The sequence below is a fragment of the Glossina fuscipes genome, unplaced genomic scaffold, assembly GCF_014805625.2.
Source record: "Glossina fuscipes isolate IAEA_lab_2018 unplaced genomic scaffold, Yale_Gfus_2 1, whole genome shotgun sequence".
NCBI classification, from domain to species: Eukaryota; Metazoa; Arthropoda; class Insecta; order Diptera; family Glossinidae; genus Glossina; species Glossina fuscipes.
The window spans coordinates 24,990,834-25,014,810 of record NW_023998415.1 but is presented as its reverse complement, the minus strand read 5'-3'; the positions used below and the strand labels follow the sequence as shown (position 1 = coordinate 25,014,810).

Here is a 23,977-nt window from a genome sequence, read left to right as displayed (position 1 = left end):
TTTTTATTTGTCGATTTGTGCTTTTAGTGGTAGAATAAAATAAATAATTTACTAGATTTACATAAGAAAAGATTTTGGCATTTCCTATATCTCTATAGATACTTTTTACTGAATATAAGTTTGAGCTTTAAGTCCTTGACTTGTGGCTACACGGTTTCCCGTGATCTACAGATGGGCCATTTTCTATTGAAGCGGCCATTGTCTGTTAAAACGGTCATAACAGAGTGGCCACTTTCGTTAACACAGCCAATCTGTTAAAAAACCTCCAAAAAATCTATTAAAGTAAAGAAGAAAACATAGACAAGAAAGTAAACAAAAAGAAGCAGAAAAAAGAGAAGTAAAAAAAGCATCAGTGTCAATTAAATTTTGTTTATACAAATTTTGTTATATCCGCCACTCTAAGATCGGGGTATACTCATTTTGTTCCAAAATATATGTAACAAACAAAACGAAGCTTCAGACACCCTATAAAGTATATATATTCTTGATCAGCGTGAAATTCTGCGTTGATTTAGCCACGTCCGTCCGTCGGGTCGTCTGGTCGTCTATGCGATGTGTGTTATTAAAGATGTCCACTTCAAATTTGAAAGTGAAGTGAAAACGAAAGTTTCTGCACGCACGTTGGTATTGAAAATGGACGAAAAATTGGTCAGAGCAAAAGCGCGTAATTGAGCGTAAATTAAACACAACTTAGGTTTTTTAATAAAAATTTTTGGAATTTTGCTCGTTCTGTAATCACTCGGCCATGCCCACACAAAGCTACTAAAAACTAAATTTAATTTTTTTTTTTAATTTTTTGACATTATATGCTTATTTATCACAAGACAAAAAAGAGAGAATGTTTAAAACTATTTTGTACATTTCTCAAATGCCTAAAAATGGGCTAATTTCAAAACGAATATTGTAGACACCACGATTAATCTTTTTTAATAACACTAGCAATAAGGGTGTCAAATAAAAGAGCTTGGAAGAATGTTTCCGCCCCCGTCGAATATAACTTTCTTACTTGTTTTATAATACTTGAGAGCATATTTGCGGGCTAATTTCGGAACGTTTAAATAACGTTTATGTCTATTAAAATTCGCATGTTTAATTTTCGATCGATTTCTTGGGAGAGATTACAAAATATGATGCAATAATAATAGGTAGGTTATCTACAGACCGGTTTATGCTTCAAATGGTTGATTAATGCCGGCTTTCATTAAAACTTCTAATAATTTTTAGTCGTGCGAAAATAGTTGATTGAAAAAGATTTCTCGCGTAGTTTCATTGTATAAGGTATGGAAGATTTTATTTTATAAATAAATAGATTCTTCACGTCTGCCGAGGGAAAATAAAGTTCCATATGCATTTAGACAAGTTGAAGAATAATTTATATCATGACATGGGCTTGACTACACACAGCAAAGTCTTTTTTTTTACGTATTAGTATCTGTTGTATTTTTCATGAGTTCTTACTTACAATTCAGGTGTTTGGTTGGTAAATTTCCGCCAGAGTGCGTTATTATATCAAAGATACGAAATTTTTCGACATTAACAATCCTTATCATTTATTTATTATTCAATGGCGATGAGGAGAGCAACTGTATGTATTAATGAAAATCTTTCTTGCGAAGTGGAATACATATTTCACTTTAGTGGTAAAATAAGTACAAATCTTCCATACAGTGATGTTATAAAAAGTGCAAAATAATACTATTTATACTGTACATGTGTCAATTGTTTACATTTGTAGAAATGAAAAAAAAAAGTATAAAACGCTTTCTTACCAAGAGAAGCTTTGAAGCTTAAGTTTTCTGTAATGTGTGTGTAAATGAGAATTTATTCGTTTTAATATATTCAAATTAAAAGAGGGGCTTTTATGTCTTGATACTGTAAACTCATCGCTAACTTGCGCTTATGTGAAAATCGACTATTTCAAGCAGTTAGTTTGGGCTTTTGTACCAATTTTATCATAAACTGCTAGGCATCAGACATTCTGGGAATGGCTTCTTTCTTGTAAGAATGTCAAAATTGATCTTAGTGATTCAGATTTTTCGCACTCATTTAGTACGATTAAATATTAGTTTTCAACGATCCTAATTGAGAAATATTTAAAATGCGTTGTTTTTTTCGTACAGCGATTTCTTTAAAATAGGAGGTTATATGGAAAGTGGTGATAAAAGTGGCATGATCCAAGTTATTTCTAATAGCTCTGCTCAACTTGGCTCAACACAAAATTGCGGCTTGTAGTTTGAATACATGAATACATTGAGAGGCAGCGAACGGACGGACAGACGGACACACAGCCGCATTTAATATGATTTAGAAGGAAGTCGGAAGTCTAGTAAAAGTCCTTCAAACCCTTTCAATGTTGACTAGACATTGCATGCATTCATACAAATTTAATACACCTTTAGTACAGGAGATGTAGTGTATAAAAATGACGAACTATTATGGTCAGAATTTTTGGAAACGCAACCAGAGGGAGAAAGTGAAACATTCAATATCATTTAATTATTGTTGTTTTCCGAATGTATGAGAGTATTGTCGGGATTCACAATTTTTGCTTATTAAACTTAAGAGAGTGTAACAATACTTTCAGAAAGGTATACAAAAGTTAGGAAGTATGACAGCTTATAGAATTCAACATAACTGCGAAATTTCTGCATTTTAATTTGAAAGTTTTTCTATGAATATTTTTCTTTTTCTTCAGCTGTTTCGATTTTCTATTCTGTCTGCCGCATAGGTAAACGAATCCTTCATTTTCATTAAAGACGAAGAATGATTGATACCGAACTTAATGAAGAGTCCGAGGTACGGGATAAAGAGATCGCTAACGAGAGCAGTTTGGATGCTATACTCGTTCGTATTGGAGAATTTGGACGTTTTCAGTTGTTCAACTATGTATTACTTTGCTTCCCCATGATTTTCAACGCTTTTCAATCTATTTCTTATGTTTTTACAGCAAGTTCCGTCGTTTATAGGTACATGCGTTTGTAAATATGCTTATAACAGTCAGCGATGAAACTGTTGCAATTTTCTTTGTTATATGAAAGCTTGTTTGTATGAAGCAACTTTTCCTCCATTAAATAATTGACAGCAATTTTGCAAGGGATTGATATGTTTTGAAAATTGCCGTATTTTTTGGACTATAAGACCCACCTTTTTACATAGCACGCAAATGAACTCAAATTTTGGGTACATCCTATGGCGCGAAGGTAACATTAAAATATTTTTTTAATAAATCGTCTTTTAATTTGGGATACGTGTGATACGCCAACAACAATTCAGATGCAAGTCATACGAACGATGACATTAACAAGACGAGAGTGAAGATGAACTGAATACTGTCAGTACAAGTTAGGTTAACAATAAATTAAAATTTTTTTCCAAAAGTAATATTAAAATATATTTTTTTAAAAATCATCTCACAAATTTGATGTGCGTTTTATAGACCGAAAAACACGGTAACCCAAACTTTGAGATTATTTCTGCTTTATTCTATTTGCAACGTTTTGAAATTTTCTTATAACTAAATCACAACACCTTTGAAAAATCAATATTAAGTATGGAATAAGATAAGCACATCTGATGAATATCCGTTCGCATGAGTAGGGCTTTCTAGGAGTACAAAATTTGGAAAGTCTAAAAATTTGAAGAATCATAAAAATCCCACTAAAGGCCGTCTTCAATAAGTTAATTTCAATTTAAAAACTCAATCAAATCTCTTAAATTGAAAGTTTATTAGCAAACGGATCTTTTAACTAAATCTTAATCTTAACTAAAAGTTATTGTGACTGAATATGATCACATACTGAGATTGACGTTTTTGCCGTTTGTGAATTTTTATTCACAATTTTTCTTCGTCTATTTGCTGTTGCCTTGGACTTGTTCCGTCAGTTCAAGGTTAATTGAAAGAAATTTTACAGCAAAAATTTAAATATTAGTTTTAGTGTTAACTGGAAGTTAGAGTTTTCTAACTTGCAATTTAATTTTTGATTGAAAACACCTCTAAGAGACCCAGGTCCGTTTCAAACCGATCTGTCTGTTAGTCATTTTAGAAGAGTTCTATCAAAATGTTAGAAATGAAACCGCAGGTTAATATAAAGCAACCCACAAAAGAACTCATTCAATATAAGTCAAATAATATCCTATGAGAGGAAAATCAATGATGAACGACATCGTACAGATGAGATTTCACTTTTGTTTAAAGCTTAGTTTTAGGGTGAATATGATTTTTCTCAAGTCTAAGCTTTCAAATATTAAAGTCAACACATCTATGGACTGTAGCAGCAACTGTTTTGTCGTTGGTTGGAAGTAGCAATACATGTGAAATAATTATTTTCATATCCAAATTTATATGCAACATATATACAGATGCAATGTAACATTATGCGATAGCGCCAGAAGTGAATATTGGGAGCCGTGGTTGAATTTCACAATACCATCTATTAATTCCAATTTCGATCAATGTCATCGCTACGCTATTATTCATAGCTCCGATACGCAGCTGAAATGTTCTGCGGAGAACTTTAACAGTTCACAGCTGGAGAATTGTTACGATTACAAGTTTCGAGACCTAGAGTACACAATTGCTAACGAGGTGAATCCAGTTAACTTATAAATATTTAAGCATATATATCTCTTTCATCCTGCGGCTGACTGCTTATATTCAAAAGAGAAATCTTATACATTTGCAGTTCAATTTCCTTTGTTCTAACGAATGGAAACTAACTATGGCCGGGACATTTAATAATATCGGGCAATTTATTGGCATTCCATTGGGTGGTTTATTGGCCGACAAGTAAGTAAAAACAAAAAACGTTTCATATATAAATATATATATATATATTTGTTTACTGCATCCAGTGTGCGGTTTTCAATAAATATTTAAGTTGGAGTTTATATCAAAAGTATTTCAGAACATCCAGTTAGACTTTAACTGGCGCTTTAATGTTACCATACAACTTCTTCTAGTTAGCTACGAACGGGTGGAATGAATAAAAGAAAACAGCTGATAACACGAATCATCTGATTGGTAAAATGAAATAACAAAACTCTATAAGAATTCTTTGCACGTAAAAATAAAAAATATTAAACGATAAGAGCGATGGATGGGCAATTCGCCCATTTCCTAAATCGCTTTAATAAATTTAATTCTTCAAATAACCATAGATCACCTACCGCTTATCTCTTTTGAGCGTCGTTTTCGCTCTAAAAGTCTTTACTTGTTCCACATTATCATTTGGATGATTGTAGAGAAAATTTATTTTAGAAGAAGGCAAAAAAGACAAAGACAGAAATAGTCGGTCCCTCGACTCGGACGATGACGGAAGTCACCTGAATCGTATTTCGTTGAAAGTTGTCCTTTGCCAACCTTACCGTACCTCAAGCAGAAATACCTCAATAATCAACTTATTACTAGCTTAGCCTAATCCTCCCCCAGCAAGACAGAGGATATATGAGGTCAAAACGGGAGACGACTTTCACTCCTCACAGTACATATTTGCTAAAAAATAATTTAATGTTTCGTTCACAGGAGGCAAAAATCACAGTGTGTAACATTTCTGTCATAATAATCTAACTAGCAATTAATAAACTACACCTAACTCTCTTTCTTCATGATACGATACGTTCCCAAAAATTTGTGTAAAAAAGATATTGGCTGAACAGGAAAATAATAGATTGGTTCTAGACCTAAAAAAGCGACTGAATAGTACAATAAAGAATATTAAAAAAATCCTTTCAAATTTTGTGTTAAAAAATTTCGTTTAAAAAAGAAATAAAATGACTTTACTTCTAGTCGTCACCGAGTTAGTTAACTTTTAGCTTAAAATAACGTGTTCTTAAAGTAAATATAAACGAATTGCAGTTTCATCTGGCTTACCACTTTCTATTAGAGAGTCTTCCGGTTGTAACATTCATTGATATTGGGGTCTGAAACAAGGATTGCGCGAAATCAATGCCAACAAATTATATCATCAAATACATAAACCTTTATTCTATCGCTAAAAATCGCATCTGATCGCATGAGAGATATGAAAAAACAACAAGCTTTTATTGCCTTATATCGCTTGCAATAAGACTAAACTAAATTTTTTCTTATGTGTTTAATAACTAGAGGGACTTGAGGCAGTTCCAACTTCTATTATATCGATCGATTTACAATAATTTTTTGAATTATTTCAATTTTAATATTTGTCCGTCTGTTGTCTGACGTCTGTGCCTTGTTCTTGTATGAAAACTATGTGGGGTATGAAGATTTTTGAAAAATTAAAAGTTAGCATCAGAATGAAGAGCAACTTTTAATGTTCTATGGTGAAAATGGACTTGGACTAGTGATTCGACATATGAAATTACGGTAATAAATTTGTGCGTAAGGGTTCTGTTGAAGAAAGTAAGCTTTTGTGACGTAAGTGACGTAGGATGTTTAATGTAAAATTTTCATTTGTTTTTTGATAATTTGCGACTCATCAGCAAATTTCTTGTCAATAGGTCGTTATCAGTCGTATACAATTCTCATGTTGATCAAAAAGATTTAATACAAATATACTATGATACATATCACCTTTAACAAGCATATTTGTTGCCTTTGACTTTACAGATTTGGTCGTCGAACAATGCTGGCTATTGGAGGCTTTTTAAGTTCAATTATGGGCTTAATTAAATCGTTCGCAACGAACTATGGCATGTTTCTCACGTTCGAAACGTTCGACATGATTGTAGGTAGTACCCTCTACCCAACCGCATTTCTTTTGGCTATTGAGTTGGTGGGGCCGAAACGGCGTGTTGCAGCTGCCACAATTATTACCATGTTCTATCCATTAGGTGAAGTTCTGCTGGGCGTATTCGCGAAACAATTTCACAATTGGCGAATACTTTTACGCGTTCTGTACGCACCGGCTATCTTACATATATTTCTACTAACACTTTTACCGGAGAGTATCCGTTGGCTGCTGAGCCAAGGCAAAGAAGGCAAAGCCGTTGCAGTGTTGACAGAAGCCGCACGTGTTAATGGCAAATTTATACCTGAATTAAATCTTGTCAACCTAATGGAATCGAACAAACAGAAACTGGAAGATAACGCTGAGGAGATTTACCCAATTAAAGATGCTATCAAAGTTTTTTTTTGGCGTATAGCCAATTGTTCATTATGTTGGTTCACGCATACACTAATAGCATTGGGCTTAAGCTTGACTTCCGTTAATTTAGGAGGCAACAAGTATAACAATTTCATATGGAACGGCTTAATACAAATTCCTGGTCTTATATTGCCACTCTTTATCATGGATACCCTGGGACGACGAGTATCATTGTTCGCTTCAATGCTAACGTGTGCCTTATGTATGGCAGCGACAATATTTTTCGCCAAATGTATGTATTTTGTAATGATACTGTCAAGCTATTTTCACTGAACCTTTTTATCCCTCATCGGATACTACAAAATAAGTTTAATCCTCCTATTGCTTATCAATACTATTGGATTAGTTACGATCAGATCATATCACGATAATGCAGCAAAGTACAAAATTTCTTGATCGTCGCTGTCTCTTAAGTTAATATATATTTGGACGGAGTTTTGTGTTTAGGTGCAATTGAAATTTCGTATAGAGTTAGTCCGTTGTTACAATATATTCAAAAGAAAACGACTTGGGCATATTCTCCATGTCAAGGAGCATCCCGGTCGTTACAAGCTATTTCACCTTTTTATATGTATATATATATAGTGTATTTTTGTAAATACTTAAGTAACATCTTATAGTGATTTGATTTCTATACTCTACACCACCTGTGCGGACGCATGCAGCATCCAGAAGGATGTAAGGCAGATCCACCTTCTATCGATTTAGAATCGATCCAAGTCTGTCTGTCCATCCATCCATCCGTCCATCCGTCCGGCTTGTTTTCTTGCATTCAACCTACAGGCCCAAAGGCGAACGCTATCGAAAATGCTTCGGATCGGCCGACTGTTCCGACCACTTTCAGTGCAGGCGTTTATTATGTATCACTGCATTTAGCGTGTCCCACTACAGCGTTATTACTAGTTTTGAGAGTGAATTGTGCCTATGTGACATACATACGTTTCTAATATCTCTTGACGTCTTCATTCAGTTTAAGCGTATGCTACAGCGACATTCCATTACATTCATTGCATGCTAACGCTGTATGAAAAAAAAATGAAAAAATATATTCTGATTGTATGCGAGAATTTTGAATGTGATTCGAATTCGCCAGCATGCGTCATCAGATCTCGACGTTTCTTATGCAAAAGAGTTCAACTTTTTCCAAGCATATTGACTGACTGTCGCGGACGTCATCGAATTTTTATTTTTTTTTGTTTTTATTTTCGAGAAAAATGGGACGAACTGCAACGAGACGTGGGAAAATGTCTTGTAGCTGGGAAAAGAAAACCTTATGTATATGTAATCCTTGTTGGTCATGTTTAGATCTAAGAATTGCCATAAATAACGTACATCTAAGTGATGGATATCTAAGGTTCAGTGTGAAGCGCGTATAGTTTGATTTGTTTAAAAGCATTTTTAATACATTTCTAGATGGTCAGGGTGTAGAGTTGGCTTTATTTCTAATTGGAAAATTTGCTATTACATGCAGTTTTCAAATTTTATAATTTTTCACTTCGGAGATCTTTCCCACCAAAGTGCGGAACAGTTTATTATCTTTGTGCTCAATGATTGGACGCTTCGGCTCAATGCTGGCCCCTCAAACTCCGTTATTGGTAAAGTATATACACGAATGCATGCCGTGATAAATAATTCATTTTAAAGCTTATTATGTATTCGTCAAGGTTAACTATTATGAATTTTCACCGCAAATTTTGTTCGCATCGTTTGCTTTAGTAAGCGGATGTTTGACGCTTCTTTTTCCGGAGACGGCTAATAAAACTTTGCCGACTACAATGGTTGAAGCATCCCAACTAAGCAAAAATGTTAATCACCGCAAATGTAACGATAATTAATTTGATTGGTTTTCATAGTTGCACTGTTTATATGTTGTAATTACTTATATGTTTTACGAGTTAATGTACAATTTTTTTCATTTTTTTTTTTTTTTTTTTGTGTTTATAATAAATGTTTGTTTTTTTTTTTACGTTGATTGTAGAGACATGTATCCAAGTATTGTTATGCTTTGTAATGAACAAGCAGCAATATTAATATAATTATTTCCTGTATCCCTATAAACGCCGGCACAGATCGTATTATATCCTTTTATATGCATCACCGAAGGACGAGGGGTATATTTAGTTTGTCAAACCGATTGCAACGCCCAGAAGGAAGGAAGCATCACAGACCCTAGAAAGTATATATATATTCTTGATCGGTATCAAATTCTAAATCGATATAGACATGTCCGTCCCTCCGTCTGTATAATGATTGTTGCAAAAATAAAGTCATCGACTCCAAGTTTGACTGAAACATTGGAAGTTCTTGCACGGAGGTTGGTATTGAAAATGGGTCAAATCGGTTGGAGGATACATTCACAGCACCGCGAAAACTGAGAACACCTTTGTTTCTCAAGAGGAATAAAAAGTTGGTTTTTTGGTTATACCTCAAAAACTATAGCGGAGAGCGAAGCGGTGCATCACAATGGATTTTTTTTTTTTTTTTTTTGTATTGTCAAGTTCATATGTTTATTATTATCTTACCATCGATTTTATCAGTAAACAACAAGCAATGGAAAACATGTATGCTGCATGTAATTTTCATTTACGTTCACTTTATATTCAGTTGAAGCGTTCGTCTTGCAAAGCGAGGAAGCAGGGTTCTTCTCACATTTTTTTTTTGTTTCTCTTTAAATTGTACGATTGCCGCACGGAATATCTTATATAAAATCTATCTATGTCAATGAACGTCGATGATTATTTAAGTGACGAGATTTTTAATAAAAATCGGTCAGTGTTCAATAATATAATATTGAGTGTCAATATATTGATGGAAAAATATTTTTATAAAAATCAATTTATTTTTATTCTTTTTGTAGTAAGAATAGAGAACGGCCGCCGCTATGGGATTCCTTTCAGGATCCACCATCCAAGCGAGCTACGGGTTCGGCGGCCAATTGGTCGAAACTTGGTGTTGTACTTAAAATATTTAAAACTTTAACATATTTGTTCGTCTTTGTGGTTATGCTGGGCACAGCAGTTATATCAAAAGTTTCGTTCATCTTCATGGCGGCTCAGATCAGTTTGAGAGATAATGTAACATATTGTCAAACTATTGGTTCGTGTTTCCAATTGTTCTATTGTTTCTAATTATGAAATAACGGTAACATAGTAAGATAACTGATTGAAGAGATTTTAACGAGAAGTAAAAGGAGTATGTCTTTGACTAGATCTCCAAGTAGATCTATATGTAATTATTTGTCTTAAAAGAGAGACTTTCTGAGTGTTCCCGAGCGCTCTTTCCTAACTATTTTTCTTAATCGAGAGACAGACACAATTAATTGAACGTTTATACTGATCCAGAATCCGTTAAGTGGTAATATTTACAGGACTTAAGTCCTGTAGGCATAGAGTTATTTTCATAAGTAAATGAAAACTTTCGTTATACATAAGACGTTTCCTTCTGCATTTTTCAAAAACAACGCGGACACTTGGCGGCTCTCGAAAGACTATCTTTCTTCCGCCTTGGCTTCCAATGCCGAAACGAAAAACGAATGACCATTTTTCGAAAAACCGAATATTCATTTATTCGAAAGTTTCTACGTTACATAGTGGAAGTCCTTATTTCAAGATTGCAATCAAAATTTCAAGGTAATCAGATGGCAACTACAACGCGCCAGCATGCTTAAGAAACCCGATTTCGAGAAAAATACCTTCAAATTTCAAAATTCAATTTTGTAAACATTGTTTGAAGACATGCAATTAGTTTAATGGCTTTTTGTATTATTTGTCATATTCCGAAAAATTATCTGCTCAGACCATTTATAATATGGCCGGCCGCCTCTCTAATCATCTCTTTTTTTGTTGAATGATTTGTGCATAATTTAGTTACCATATGCTATGAGCTCGAAAGCTTGTTTTTTGTTTTCTTAAAGAAATACATGCAGCATACACACACTACATACAAGCATAAGCAGTAGTTGCTTTCCAAATGAAGAGTTTATTTGGCTTTCGCTGTATTAAAGAAATGCGGGCATATATATAGTCAATGCGTGAGCTCTATATGCACTATATATGCGCAAGCATATGCAAATAGTTTGTTTTCGTTTATATAGTTGATGAATATGTTGATGAGATATCAAATATAATTCTTCTCATTGCATGCATCATTATATCCTGCACTACTTTGTATATAGGGTTTATTAGGTTTGTGCGGATATATGTAATATATTGATGGATTCAGAATCATTTTCTGATTCGATTTAAACGTGTTTGCCTATGCACTTCTGTTGTTCGAGAAAATTTAGTAAAATTAATGTGTTCTTCTCTCTGGGACAAGGACGAACGCTACTGCATAAAAACAATTTATTATTATATGTAAGTACGCATAATATATGCATCTAATAGGTGCTTGCATTAGTTTTGATCATTTCTTCGCTTGAGAAAAGCATTTATTGAGAAAAATTGTCTACAAATTCTGGTAATCCGTGCTTGGCAGCGATCCAATCATCGATCCGATTTTTGTGCTTCTTCAACTTCGGGTAGCTGCGTGCCAGCCATGCCATACTGCATCGATGTGAACAAGTGATATTCTGGTGAGTTCATCGGGTGTGGCAGAACTTCCTAGTCGAGCTACAATAGTGTATCCTTGAGAACACTTGCAATAAGTGGCCAAAACGATATTTTGAGTTAATTCGTGTGCTGGTAGTCATTTCAGTCGTTATTGCTTTTGGTGTATTTTGCAACAGTCGGTACACATCTGCAGGAACAATTTCATTCGATTTCAGCAACTCGTAACACACTAAACCTTGCTGATCCCACTATACGCATAGCAAAATGTTATGGCCATCAATGTACCGTTTCGGTGTCGATGTGGATGGCTCTCCTGGACTAACCCACAACTTTTTGCGCTTGCGATTCGCGTAGGAGACCCGATTTTTATCGCCAACCACAGTACGGCACCGGAAACTCTGTCCTCTTTTTTGCTTGTGAAGCAATGAAACCTTGAAATGAATATCGAAAATGCTCGATGATTAGCGCCTGTATACACTGAATACGCACACATGGAATACACTTTCATATCATTTGATCTTTTGTTATTCGGCCCGGCTTAATGGAAACGACTATTAGGTTTTGTTTTTTGTCGTGAATCGTAATTTTTTTTTTTTTCTTTTTTTAATTTTTGAAGCAAATTTATTTGCAAATTCCAAATTCAGTTCCAGCTATTAAGTTTCTGGCATTTGGTCTGCCTAGCAATCTACAGGTCTGTGGAGAGCAAAAATTATTGTCGCAGAACTGTCGCACGTACGAAAGGAATTGTTATATGCATAAGATCAGAAATTAAGGAAATCGAATAAAACCTTCCAAAGGACGCAAGTCTCTGTAAAGAAACGAAAATAAGTCACGTGCGAAAGCAAACGTCTTGCATGTACGTATGTGTGCTGTGTGTAACTTTTTAATAAAATGGAAAAACCATTTCCTAGGAAATAATATTGAAAAGTGAAAAAGAGTTCGTTCCTGCGCCGGCTCCTGATTCACCTTCTGATAGCTTTCTTAATAATTTTATCTTAAATGAGTAAAGCTAACGAGTGAAAACTCTGCTGTCATGCACTCTTTTCGGTTAAGGTCATTCAAAAAACAAGTAAGAATATTATAGTTGGACAACGCCGTCTATTACATACCCTACACCACCTCGCCCAATAAAGTTATTCACTTGTTTTGGTAATAATACTCCAAAAGGTGCACATTATTTTCACACAAGGCTAAATTTTCTATCCAAATAGGAGATTGGGTTTCGTAATAGCGCCTATAAATATACCTATCTGATCCACATTCACTACCATTAATTTTTTTGCTGAAACGCATCATAGATTATCAAAAATTAATTCTTTTCCCGACGGACTTCCTATTCATGGTACATCTTATACGGAGTAGAGCCAAGAAATAGACCCATGTACTTCCAATTAGGTACAATTTTAATTTTTTTTTTTTTAATTATTATCATAAACAAATTTTGATACCAAAAAATTTAAATATTAGGCTTTTTTGGAATAAAAGGGTTAACGTTTCGTGAGAATCTTTATATGCGGTGATAGCCAAACAATAGAGGTATCTTGTCCAAATTTGGTAAGATTTCTTTTTGAATTTACTATTACGGGCCATGAAATATTGGAAATTCCGTACCACATAAAGATTCAATTTCCGTGAGGACGGTTGGGTGAGAGCAGACTCAAAAGAGTGCCGCAACTTGTCCAAACTTTTCACATCCATTCAGAATGCCGAAATAGGACCACTTGGCCACTTTTGCCGAGAAATTTTCAAAATTGCAATTTCTCCCCATATAAAGACTTTTCTGAATACGGCATTATATAGGAAGTGGTCGACAAAGTGGACCGACCCAAACCATTTTCAATAGATTTCGTCCTTGGGCCAAAGTACGTCCAGGTAGTACCAAATCTCGTCTATGACGTCTGTGCCGCAAAATATCTCAACGATTGCAAAATGCAGCTTGAAAACAAAAACGCATGGGCAGATACCAGCCAAACGGACAGACAGACAGGCAGATAGGCTAAATGGTTTACAAAAAAATGTTTACTGCTTTTGTGCATAGGCGTGTGGGCGTTGTAGATGACTTCGTTTGGGTCATTTTCAAATGCAAATTTATTTGCCAGTTTGTAGGCGATATGTTTATCACAGATACTACACAACTGCGCAGGCGAACAGATGGACGAGTAAATCGACGGGCATGCTCAGGTGCAAGAATTTGTATACTTTGGGGGTTTTTGAAGCTGGCCTCTGCGCCCACACGTGCATGCACCAAAAACTGTGAACACCTTTGCTTTCCGTGTTTTTCCGCTTTTTATTCGTACCGTACAACGCGTACACTGTATAAATTTCTGCTTTTGTTCTGCAAATAGAAAAAATCAGTCCCGCCCATCCAATATTTGAGAGTATGAAAATTTAGTGCTCTTTTTTTTTTTTTTAGTCTTTATTAAGGTCACCATAATGGGTATAAAAGATTCGGTCAAGATTTGTTTTCATTTCAAATTAAAAGTATTTAAGCTATTTTTTGATCCCGCTATATTCCTTGGAATTTCTGATTTTTATCGGCGGGACAATTGGTGAATTAATATTCTCAAGTTTTACTTTCAGTAAATAGTTTCGTAATTTTATGAAAATTCATTTCATCTATCATTTAGAACCAAATGAAAATTTTGAAGCAAATCTACCGACGGTTGAACGAATCACTTGGATTTGGGCTTTGATATTTTCATTTGCGGCACCAGAAGTATTTACTTTTTTCCGTTCGTTACGTATCTGCGTATTTAAAGACGTCAAATCGCCAACATGGCTCGAAGTAGTTTTGGTAATTAATTGCGATCCGAAATTTTTACTTCGTTAACATAAAAAATTTGCTTTATTTTCATTTTCTATTCTTTTAAGGTTATTGCATTTGAACTGTTGCATGTGGCCGGCTTGTCAGTGCTCATATTTTACGTTTTCCCGCGCATCGATTCAATTCGAGCTCTATTTCTCTGTAACGGCGTATGCTTTATACCATCTGTATTGAGTAAGTTGATCTCATCGAGTTGAAACAACAAAAATGGGGATTCATGCGAACCCCAAATATCAACCATATTAGGCATACCTTTATATATCTTATTACTCGAACGTCAATGTGTTTTTCTAATAAGAATACGAATTTATTTTATATATCTGCCCATTGATTTATTAATGCTCTTTAAGGATTCCCGCATTCGTACTTTACATAGCCTGTTTTGTTTAGACAGCGTGCTCCTATATATAAAATCCAATCGTCCGTTAATGCTATGTTATGTTATCTAATCAGTATATCTGCTAGGTCTCTAATCTACCCATTCGCGTACTCGTTTTAGGCTCAGTAACCTAAAGAAGAATTGAACCCTGAATTGCTATCATAATCACTTTTGATAAAAGTGATTAGTGGATCTTCATCCACTGTTTTGTTAAGAATCGATAATGGCATCGATGATCTAGTTGCTACGGATCGGTGTTAACTTAGTCGATGGTCTAAAGGTAGCAGTTATTTTCTTCAAATCGCTCGAGTTTATTCAAAGGAGTACTGTTTTGTGATAAGTCCTTTTAATTATTTGCGCTTTTAGTTAGTTATTCAGGATTACAACAATCCGATCTATAGTTAGCAGTACAGTGCAGTGCACTAACGTTGCATTTTCCGTTTAAAGTTTTTGTCCATTTATCGATGCGCTAGCTTAGTTATGTTATTTATGCTTCTGTGCTTCAATGTCTATCCGGCGAGTATTTAATGCGTGTTGTCTTCTTATAGATATTTTAATGGGAACCAAAATTCGGGGCAAATCTATAGCCGTTTATTCAATTAGCCTTTTCGCTTTAATAGCACAGGCCAGCACATTTGTGGTGTGGCCCGTAATTAACGAGTCAATGGCAATGCAAATATTAGTGGTGCCCTTGATATTAATATCGTTTCGTTGGTGGGAGAATTACATCAATTCATATTCCAGCATAGGTAAGTAAATGCGCATTCGTACATATGCATGAGAGTGAGTTACTTCTATTTATTTATTTTTTTTTTTCGGCATAAACGGAATATCATCAAGTCGTTATCATGTGCTTTTTATTCAATTTCAGTCAATTTAATTAAGTTGGTACGTCGCACTAAGTCCCGTTATCACACATACTTATATTTGTCGCCGGTAAAAATTCTGGTGTTTACATTGACGGCATTCGCATTGACTGGTCAACCAATGGAAGAGTACCTCACAAAGTTTACACAAGCATGGAAACCTCATGACATTGTAATTAAAAAGGTAAAATAAGAGTTAAGGGTTAAAAACATACCAAAAAAAAAAAGAAAAAAAAAAAAAAACATATTCAGTTTACAATGAAACTTTCTCAACCCTATGCTCAGGTTATTCAGGTCAACTTCTTTCAGTTGTTAGATAGAGAAGCCAGTCATTGCGAAGTGATTACTTACTTGTATTCCGACAAATATTTATGAGATTGTTCGAATGTTTTACTGAAGGTTTATACAAGGTGAACATTATCGTTTGTAGGTTAATAGTCTGCTCTGCTTCTCGTTAAAGCTTCAATATTGTGGTCTGTTAGCAAAACTCATCAACGATTAATTGAAATTCCAAAGAAAAATTTTTTTCATTTTTTTCCATATCATTGCGTGGGGATGTGTTTATCTTTCATTTTAAGGCTTCTCGACTGCCACTTCATATGTAAGTAATAATTAACGTGACCTTATGTGGCATTGAAATTCATTTTCCTAACAAGTTACATTTGCTACACGCCAGGCTGCCTGTACGCTCGTGCCAGGTGCCAGGTGCCAGGTGGGAGGCGCGTTTGTTTATAACGCGTCGTAATATTTAAAGTATTTGAAAAAGATTTTCTTACCAGCTAACCGCATAAATTGGCTAACCTTAAAGCTACATATGGGTATTAATCGTATCTATAATATCGTAGGGACATCGTTATCGGGAAATCTATAAACAATTGATTTGAATTTAAAACGTATCGCTAAAGGTATTTTATGGTTGAGCATTTCGTAGAGCACCAGGCAGAAACAAGATTTTTTGCGAAAGTTATAACTAAAAGTAAAAAAACTTTTCGAAAATGAAAGGGCTACGCAAACATAAGAGCGAAGAAGGCAAGAAAGAGAACGAGGTGGGTGTATATTGCGTTCAGAAAGTGTGCGACAAAAAACAAAGCGAATAGTTTAAGGCATTTAATATAAGTATTAAATATGAATGCTAAAGAATGTTAAGATGATACATACATACATACACACATACATACATACATATAATATGCATATGCAGTTGATGCATTATTTATAAGCAGATAAAGGAAGAATTTCTTCCTCTTTAGCCATAATCATAATCATCGATACGCATTTTTCTTGACATTTCATAAACACAATATAAGTCATAATATTGATTAAATTTCATATCTCGGTTATTGATGATGTTGAGTTAAATTTCATAGATTTCATTTGGCACTATTGATTCACATAATTTATCGCAACCACCGTCGTTATCAACATTCTCATCTGGCTTAATTTCGCCGAGTGCGCATTTATTGACGACAGAATTATCAACAATTCAATACAATTATCATCATCATAATCATTATCATCATAATCATAATTATCAGCAATTCATCGTACAATCAAATCCGAACGTTGTGGTCAGTTTGTTGCTGTCGCAAGTGTTATCTTCATATTTGTGCTACATATTCGGCAAGTTTGCCTGCAAAATTAAAATACAAGAATTCAGCTTTGCTCTGCCAATCAGCCTCGCTACACCACTGTCTGCGGCTACGATTGTCATACTGATATGGTTGCGTGAGACGGACGTTTGCTCATTTAATGACTACTTGCCGAATTATTTGTCATTTAGAGGACCGGTATTAGATGATGATAATGACGATTATGCTGGCCAAACTTTGCAGTGGTGGCGATTGGGGGGGAATGCATTTACTAAAGACTATATATGGCTATGGATACTGTGGTGGTTGTCACAATTGTGGGTAACGAAACATATTTGGAATCCGAAAAATGATAAAAATCTACCCACCGAAAAGCTGTTCATATGTCCGTGGTACAGTGGCTTTTTCATTGAACAATGTATTACAATGAATCGACGCATAGCTGATTGGAACGAGGACTATTTATCAATAAAAGTAAGTAGATTTGAATAACAGCAAAATGATGAATGTCTGTCGAAGGACGAATACAAAGAAAACAAGCAATCAATACACAAAACACACTCGCATTGAATAGAATTCGAGTGAAGGCAAATGAAGTCATCAAATTCGACTTTGGTTTCTCTTTTCAATATTTTGCGCCTATGAATGAATCTTTAGCGGGAAACGAATGCAAACTCTCTGCAAGCATGTAACTAATTGATATTGAAGTTATAAGCGATCTTTCGGTAATGCTTTCGGGCAACGCTTATCGCTTGGTTGCTTGGTTGTCCAGTTCGTCACTTCTTTCTGATTGTCAACGTCTTACGCGACGAGTCAACAACTCCTGACTAATTGGGGTGATATTAAAGAAAAGAAAAAAAAAAAAAAAAAAAAAAAAAACAAACCCATTATAAATACCGGTCGTAATCCATCGATCGATCTCAGTAATATTACCACACCTAAGAGCAAAGCCTTACAAATTGTTGTCTGAGTGGAAGGCGCGTATTGCGTCACAGATCTTAATATACATTCTCGACGGTTGCATGACACTTTTTACGCTATAATAACTGGCAATGAAATCAATCAAGAGTTTCGTATAAAGTCAATAATTTAATAAGTTCATGCATTTATGTTAGGAGGTGGGGGTGGGGGAAGGAAGAATCGAAAAAAATTATTTGCATTTATATACAGCGGACAGTCCACCAACCCTTTTAAATATTATTGCACTTCATTACACACCGATACACACACATACACAAAATGACTAACAACCACTAATGGTTTAACAAGTTGAGTCATCACTCAGCGCAATGTCGAGCCGTTGTTGCCTGCGTTTCACCCATCCTTCACAGAGTAATGAAATATTTCACTTGTAAATTGTTATGTATAAACAGTTTTGCATCTACAGAGCGAATCGCCTTCACCGAACGGAAATAGGACAACAGATATCCTCGAAACGGATAAAATACCTCAACTGATTATTTGTGCTACCATGTGGCATGAAACTCAAGATGAAATGATGGAATTTTTAAAATCAATTGTGCGACTCGACGAGGATCAATGTGCAAGACGTATGGCAAAAATTTACATAAACAGTGGAAAAGCGGATGATGAATATTACGAACTCGAAAGTAAGTTATTTTGCGACCTTATACTGAAACTACGTATTACGACCTGTTCGAGTTTACACAATTGGTCGGCGAACATAAATGAAATGCGGTATTTAGGAAAGTCGATGTTTTAATTAATACTTTAAATAATGCAGTGCACGCACATCTTTGCCCAGTTAGCGATAGTTTTTTTTGTAGAACACAACATATCTTGAACTGAACAAGAAAGCTATGCACGCACCTAAGGCTGTACTGTTTTTTTTTTTTTTTTTTCTCTGATTCTCATAGATTGCCAGGAATAGAGAAACTTCCAGGGATTCCCCGGGGGGAATCAAGGACTATAGACATGTACATTATCATATCTCGCCACCTATATACATATGAATAGGGAGCATTAATTGTTCGGTGTAAATTTGCCGAATTTTCTGCTTAATTTATTTTATTCTTCACGTAAAGTATGATGTAAACCGTATCATATGTCCGTGTAATATGGATTCCAATTTAAGGAACCATATTCATTTGTTATTTTATTGTTTGTTTTTAATGCAATTCTTCAGCAAGCGGCCGTCTCTTACGGTTCTGTGGAGGTTTGCTCGTAAATCCTTTTCAACAGGACAATAATGGAACATAATGTTGTCAGTGAGAACAAAAGGAAAAGAAAAAGAAAAGTAAAAATAAGCAGAGAATTGTGAAAAAAGCCCAGAACATCTCGAACGTATTTTATTCTCTGTTTTCTGGCTTATAAGAAATAATTTTCGTTTTCTTGTTTTTCCCCCCTTTTCTTACATTTACTATTTTTTAATTTTTTTTATTTTTTTATTATACTTCTTTCGCTGATCTACCTGTCATCACTGTTAAAATTGCAAATTATTTGTGACAATATGACCCTTGTACTGTTCGTTGCCGAGTGTGTCCGCTGTGGTTGCAAACTGCGTTTATGTTATTACTTTAAGTAGGCATGTATGCCTTTAATTGCGTAACTTAATGGGGTTACTTATGAAGTGCGAACAGATTATTCTATGATAAGAACACTACTACGGATACAAAAGAGGCACCAATTTATGAAGGCGTCTTATGTGTGTATGTGTTAATACCTTTTCGTTCAACTCTTTCAACTCTCTTTACAGTTCATTAGAATTATGTAATGAAATTTTATATGTAGACCTATTCAACTTTTGAGCTTTAGTAGTAGTGAGCAGTCAGAAAAGTGATTTTCACTTGAAGTTAGAAAGATTTTTAAACGAAGACATCAAATAACACTTTATTCAGTGTACTGTTGCTTAGTGGTAAGAAGTCATTATTATTATGTAATAGTTTCATACTAAAAACTAGTTGTAAACTTAAGGTTTTTTTTTTTTTTTTTGTATTTTCTGCTTTATCGCATTGTTTTCAAACAAATGCTTGCATAGCGAATATTTTCTTTGATGATGCGTTCGTTTTGGATGAGAAGTGCATGGAGAATGCAAAAAATCCGCCATTAAATGAATACGTTAAGCTATTGATTACTAGCATTGAAAAGGCGGCCTTCGAAGTGTACGGTGTGCAAATAAAAATTAAGTCGCCCGTTAAAATCGAGACACCTTATGGGGGACGCTTGGTGTGGACACTGCCGGGACGTTCGAAAATGATTGCCCATCTGAAGAATAAGGATAAAATTCGCCACAAAAAACGTTGGTCGCAAGTCATGTACATGTACTATTTGCTCGGATTTCGTATTATGGAACTGGAAAACGTGTCGGCGAAGCGTAAGGCAGTCATAGCGGAGAATACATTTTTATTGGCTTTAGATGGCGATATTGATTTTCAACCCCAAGCTGTCCAATTGTTGATAGATCGCATGAAAGCTATTGATGAACTGGGTGCTGCTTGCGGCCGTATTCATCCCGTTGGTCGTGGACCGATGGTATGGTATCAGATTTTTGAATATGCCATTGGTCATTGGTTGCAAAAAGCGACTGAACATGTAATCGGTTGCGTATTATGTAGCCCTGGCTGCTTTAGTTTGTTTCGTGGCAGCGCGCTTATGGAGAATAGCGTCATGAAGAAATATACGACAGTTTCCCAGGAACCAATGCATTATGTGCAATACGATCAGGGCGAGGATCGTTGGCTATGCACTCTTATACTTAAGCAAGGTTTGCGTGTTGAATATTCCGCGGCTGCTGATGCGTACACCCATTCACCCGAAATGTTTAATGAATTTTATAATCAGCGCAGACGTTGGGTTCCCTCAACTATAGCGAATATATTTGATTTGCTTTCCGATGCCGATATGGTCATAAAAAACAATAGTTCGATATCAATGCCATACATTATATATCAGGCCATGTTAATGATTGGAACAGTGCTGGGACCGGGCACCATATTCTTAATGATGGTGGGAGCTCTGGTTACCGTCTTTAGCACGGGCATATGGAACGCGTTCCTATGGAATTTTATACCGCTTTTAACCTTTATTCTATCTTGTATTTATTTGAAACAAAAATATCAGGTGAGTCCTCTTATTCTTCTTCTTCTTCTTCTCATCTGTTAGTAAGAATCCTTCCGGATAATTCTTTTGTTCTTTGCAGTTACTGTTAGCATTCGTTATCAGTTCATTGTACTGTCTGGTAATGATGGCCGTTCTAATTGGTATTATCATACAAATAATTGACGATGGGCCACTTGCTCCGGCTTCGCTATTCTTTTTATTGGTATTCTTGCAAATTTTTATCGCCGGTCAGTGCAAAACTTTAATACGCTGAGTATTTTTAAAAATGCTATAAACGGCTTACAGATAACAATACGTATTTAATGCATAAGATAGGGCAATTATATATGAAAACATTTTCATCAGAGCACGATTTTATACTACTACACACACAATATACAGATTAAACGAACGTAACCCAGTCACAGTATGGCCCGCCAGAGCATAATGATTATATCGCGGGTGTTTGAAAATCGGTAGAGATATTTAATATTTGAGTCACTGTGCTGTGAGTTGGGACTTTGCTTTTCCTCCGCCTAAAGGATGGATGTAAAAATTGTTTAAAAGAATTGACCATAACTTGGATGAAATGTACGGAGAAGTTGATCTAAAGTGAATATGACTTTTTCGTTTTTTTTCTTTGACATACAGGTCTTGTACATCCGCAAGAGGTTGCAGCATTAATTTGCGGCTTTATTTATTATATCACCATTCCATCGATGTATATGTTATTGCTCATATATTCGGTGTTTAATATGAACGATGTATCCTGGGGTACACGAGAGGTTGCGCCCAAGAAGGTAAGCTGCACTCTACATATATATATTTATATATATATATATATATATGTATGTAGATGTACGCGCAGACAAATCCTTTCATAGACAATTTCCATGCAAACCAAAGAATTTTACAAATTTATATGTATGTGCATGCGTGCTAGTATTTGTATCTTTGGATAAGTGAATGCAAAGTTTTTGTTATGCAAAAGTCAATTTAGATTTTGCGTAATGTTTGTCTATTTGCTTTTGTATATAGGAAGACGAGAGCAGTGCGCCCAGCCAGCAGTTAGATGAAAACAACAAAGAAAAGGATTACCTACCGGGCTGGATAAATGATCCCTTGCTCGTTGACTCCGAATTGGGTGAGATATCGTTGCGTGAGAAACGTTTCTGGAAGGAATTGATTAAACTATACCTTCGACCATTGTTTCATACCAAAGAGAAAAAATTAGAAATTGCCGACAGCCTGCGAGAGCTACGCAACATGTTTGCTTTCGCTTTTGTTATGATAAATTCGATTTTTGTATTGGTTGTGTTTCTATTGCAGCTTAAAAAGGATTACTTGCATCTAGAGTGGCCGATCGATCCAATCGATTTTATTACATACGATGATATTAACTCGCAAATCTATATTTATCGCCGTTACAAAGAATTGGACCCGATTGGTCTTTGCTTTGTCGTATTTTTTGGTGTGATTTTGATTATTCAGTTCATTGCAATGTTCTTTCATCGTTTCGCTACAATTTCACAGTTGTTGGCTACAACTAAATTGGATTGGTTTAGGACATCGAGTGCGGTAAGTGCAGCAACAGCGTTTGCTTTAAACTAGATTTCATGTGTGAATGGCAAAAAGTTAAATTAGTTTAGTTTCGTGTGTGCATCTGTAATTTTATTTGTTGCTATGGATATGCATAAGTACCAGCCTTGTCCGGTTGGTGCTATTGTAAATGCTTAAAAGCTTTTTTGGATAACGTTTCACAACGAATTAAAGTTTAAGCAAAGTGTTAACTACGTGCATCCATTCACAATTGCCCACACCGTTATGCTCTTTGACTTTCCTCATATATTGGGTGTTCGATGGTTGGTCGGTCGGTCGGTCGGTCGGTCGGTCGGTTGCATAAAATCAAATTTGAAGGCGTATGAAATTGAAATGAACTATAATAGCTACCGTTGTCATTTACGCTTTTCAGTTAACCGAAGAGGATGCTGCCCAAGAGATTCGCGGAAATGCTGTACATATAGCGCATCAACTGCAACGGCCCAAACGTCTAGACGACGACGACGACGACAACGATGGTAATGACGATGCAGTCAGCGACATTGGCCGCGCCAACGATGACAGCATTGACGGTGCAGTGCGTATGGCTCGCCGGCAAACTATATTCAAATTGCACGAGAGTTGTAACAAGAACCAATGCGATTATAGCGATTTACCGCGAAATTTCGAAAGAAGATTCTTCGGTAACGGTATGTACGGACAAATACACTTTCATGTTAGTTCATAAAGTGCGTACTTACAACATTCAGTTGAATTGCAAATATTTCCTTCATTTTTATTCACACTTGTTTTCGCACATTTCCTTTTATTTAAAATAGATGACATTAATGTTAAACACATCTCGATGAGCCGAAAGTCTCTAATGATGCTGAACAAAACACGTTTTGTGACGAAACGTCGCCTAACCGAACAAGTGCGATGCAATACTGATTTTAATAGATGTCCCCCTCAGGAGTGCTATGATAACATTGCATACGACGACAGCACCAAAGTATAAACTTGTGCCACTTGTGTTAACTGCACTTC

The 23,977-nt window shown here is 35.4% G+C and overlaps 2 protein-coding genes across 2 annotated transcripts; both read left to right on the top strand.

The window, feature by feature from the left end:
- Positions 1–1,212: 1,212 nt before the first annotated feature.
- Positions 1,213–9,001, top strand: LOC119631678 (solute carrier family 22 member 3). Its single transcript, XM_038024095.1, has 7 exons — positions 1,213–1,278; positions 2,696–2,966; positions 4,360–4,585; positions 4,683–4,786; positions 6,587–7,356; positions 8,538–8,719; positions 8,789–9,001. Exons 2-6 carry the CDS (start codon positions 2,764–2,766, stop codon positions 8,609–8,611), a joined length of 1,377 nt encoding a protein of 458 aa, XP_037880023.1. The 5' UTR covers positions 1,213–1,278; positions 2,696–2,763; the 3' UTR covers positions 8,612–8,719; positions 8,789–9,001.
- Positions 9,002–9,794: 793 nt separating this feature from the next.
- Positions 9,795–23,977, top strand: LOC119631759 (chitin synthase chs-2). Its single transcript, XM_038024248.1, has 15 exons — positions 9,795–9,892; positions 9,982–10,220; positions 14,302–14,468; positions 14,546–14,672; positions 15,426–15,626; positions 15,749–15,927; positions 16,552–16,570; positions 17,214–17,806; positions 18,720–18,942; positions 20,331–21,412; positions 21,492–21,639; positions 22,043–22,191; positions 22,430–22,969; positions 23,364–23,640; positions 23,770–23,977. The coding sequence occupies exons 1-15, from the start codon at positions 9,840–9,842 to the stop codon at positions 23,946–23,948; spliced, it is 4,176 nt and encodes a 1,391-aa protein (XP_037880176.1). The 5' UTR covers positions 9,795–9,839; the 3' UTR covers positions 23,949–23,977.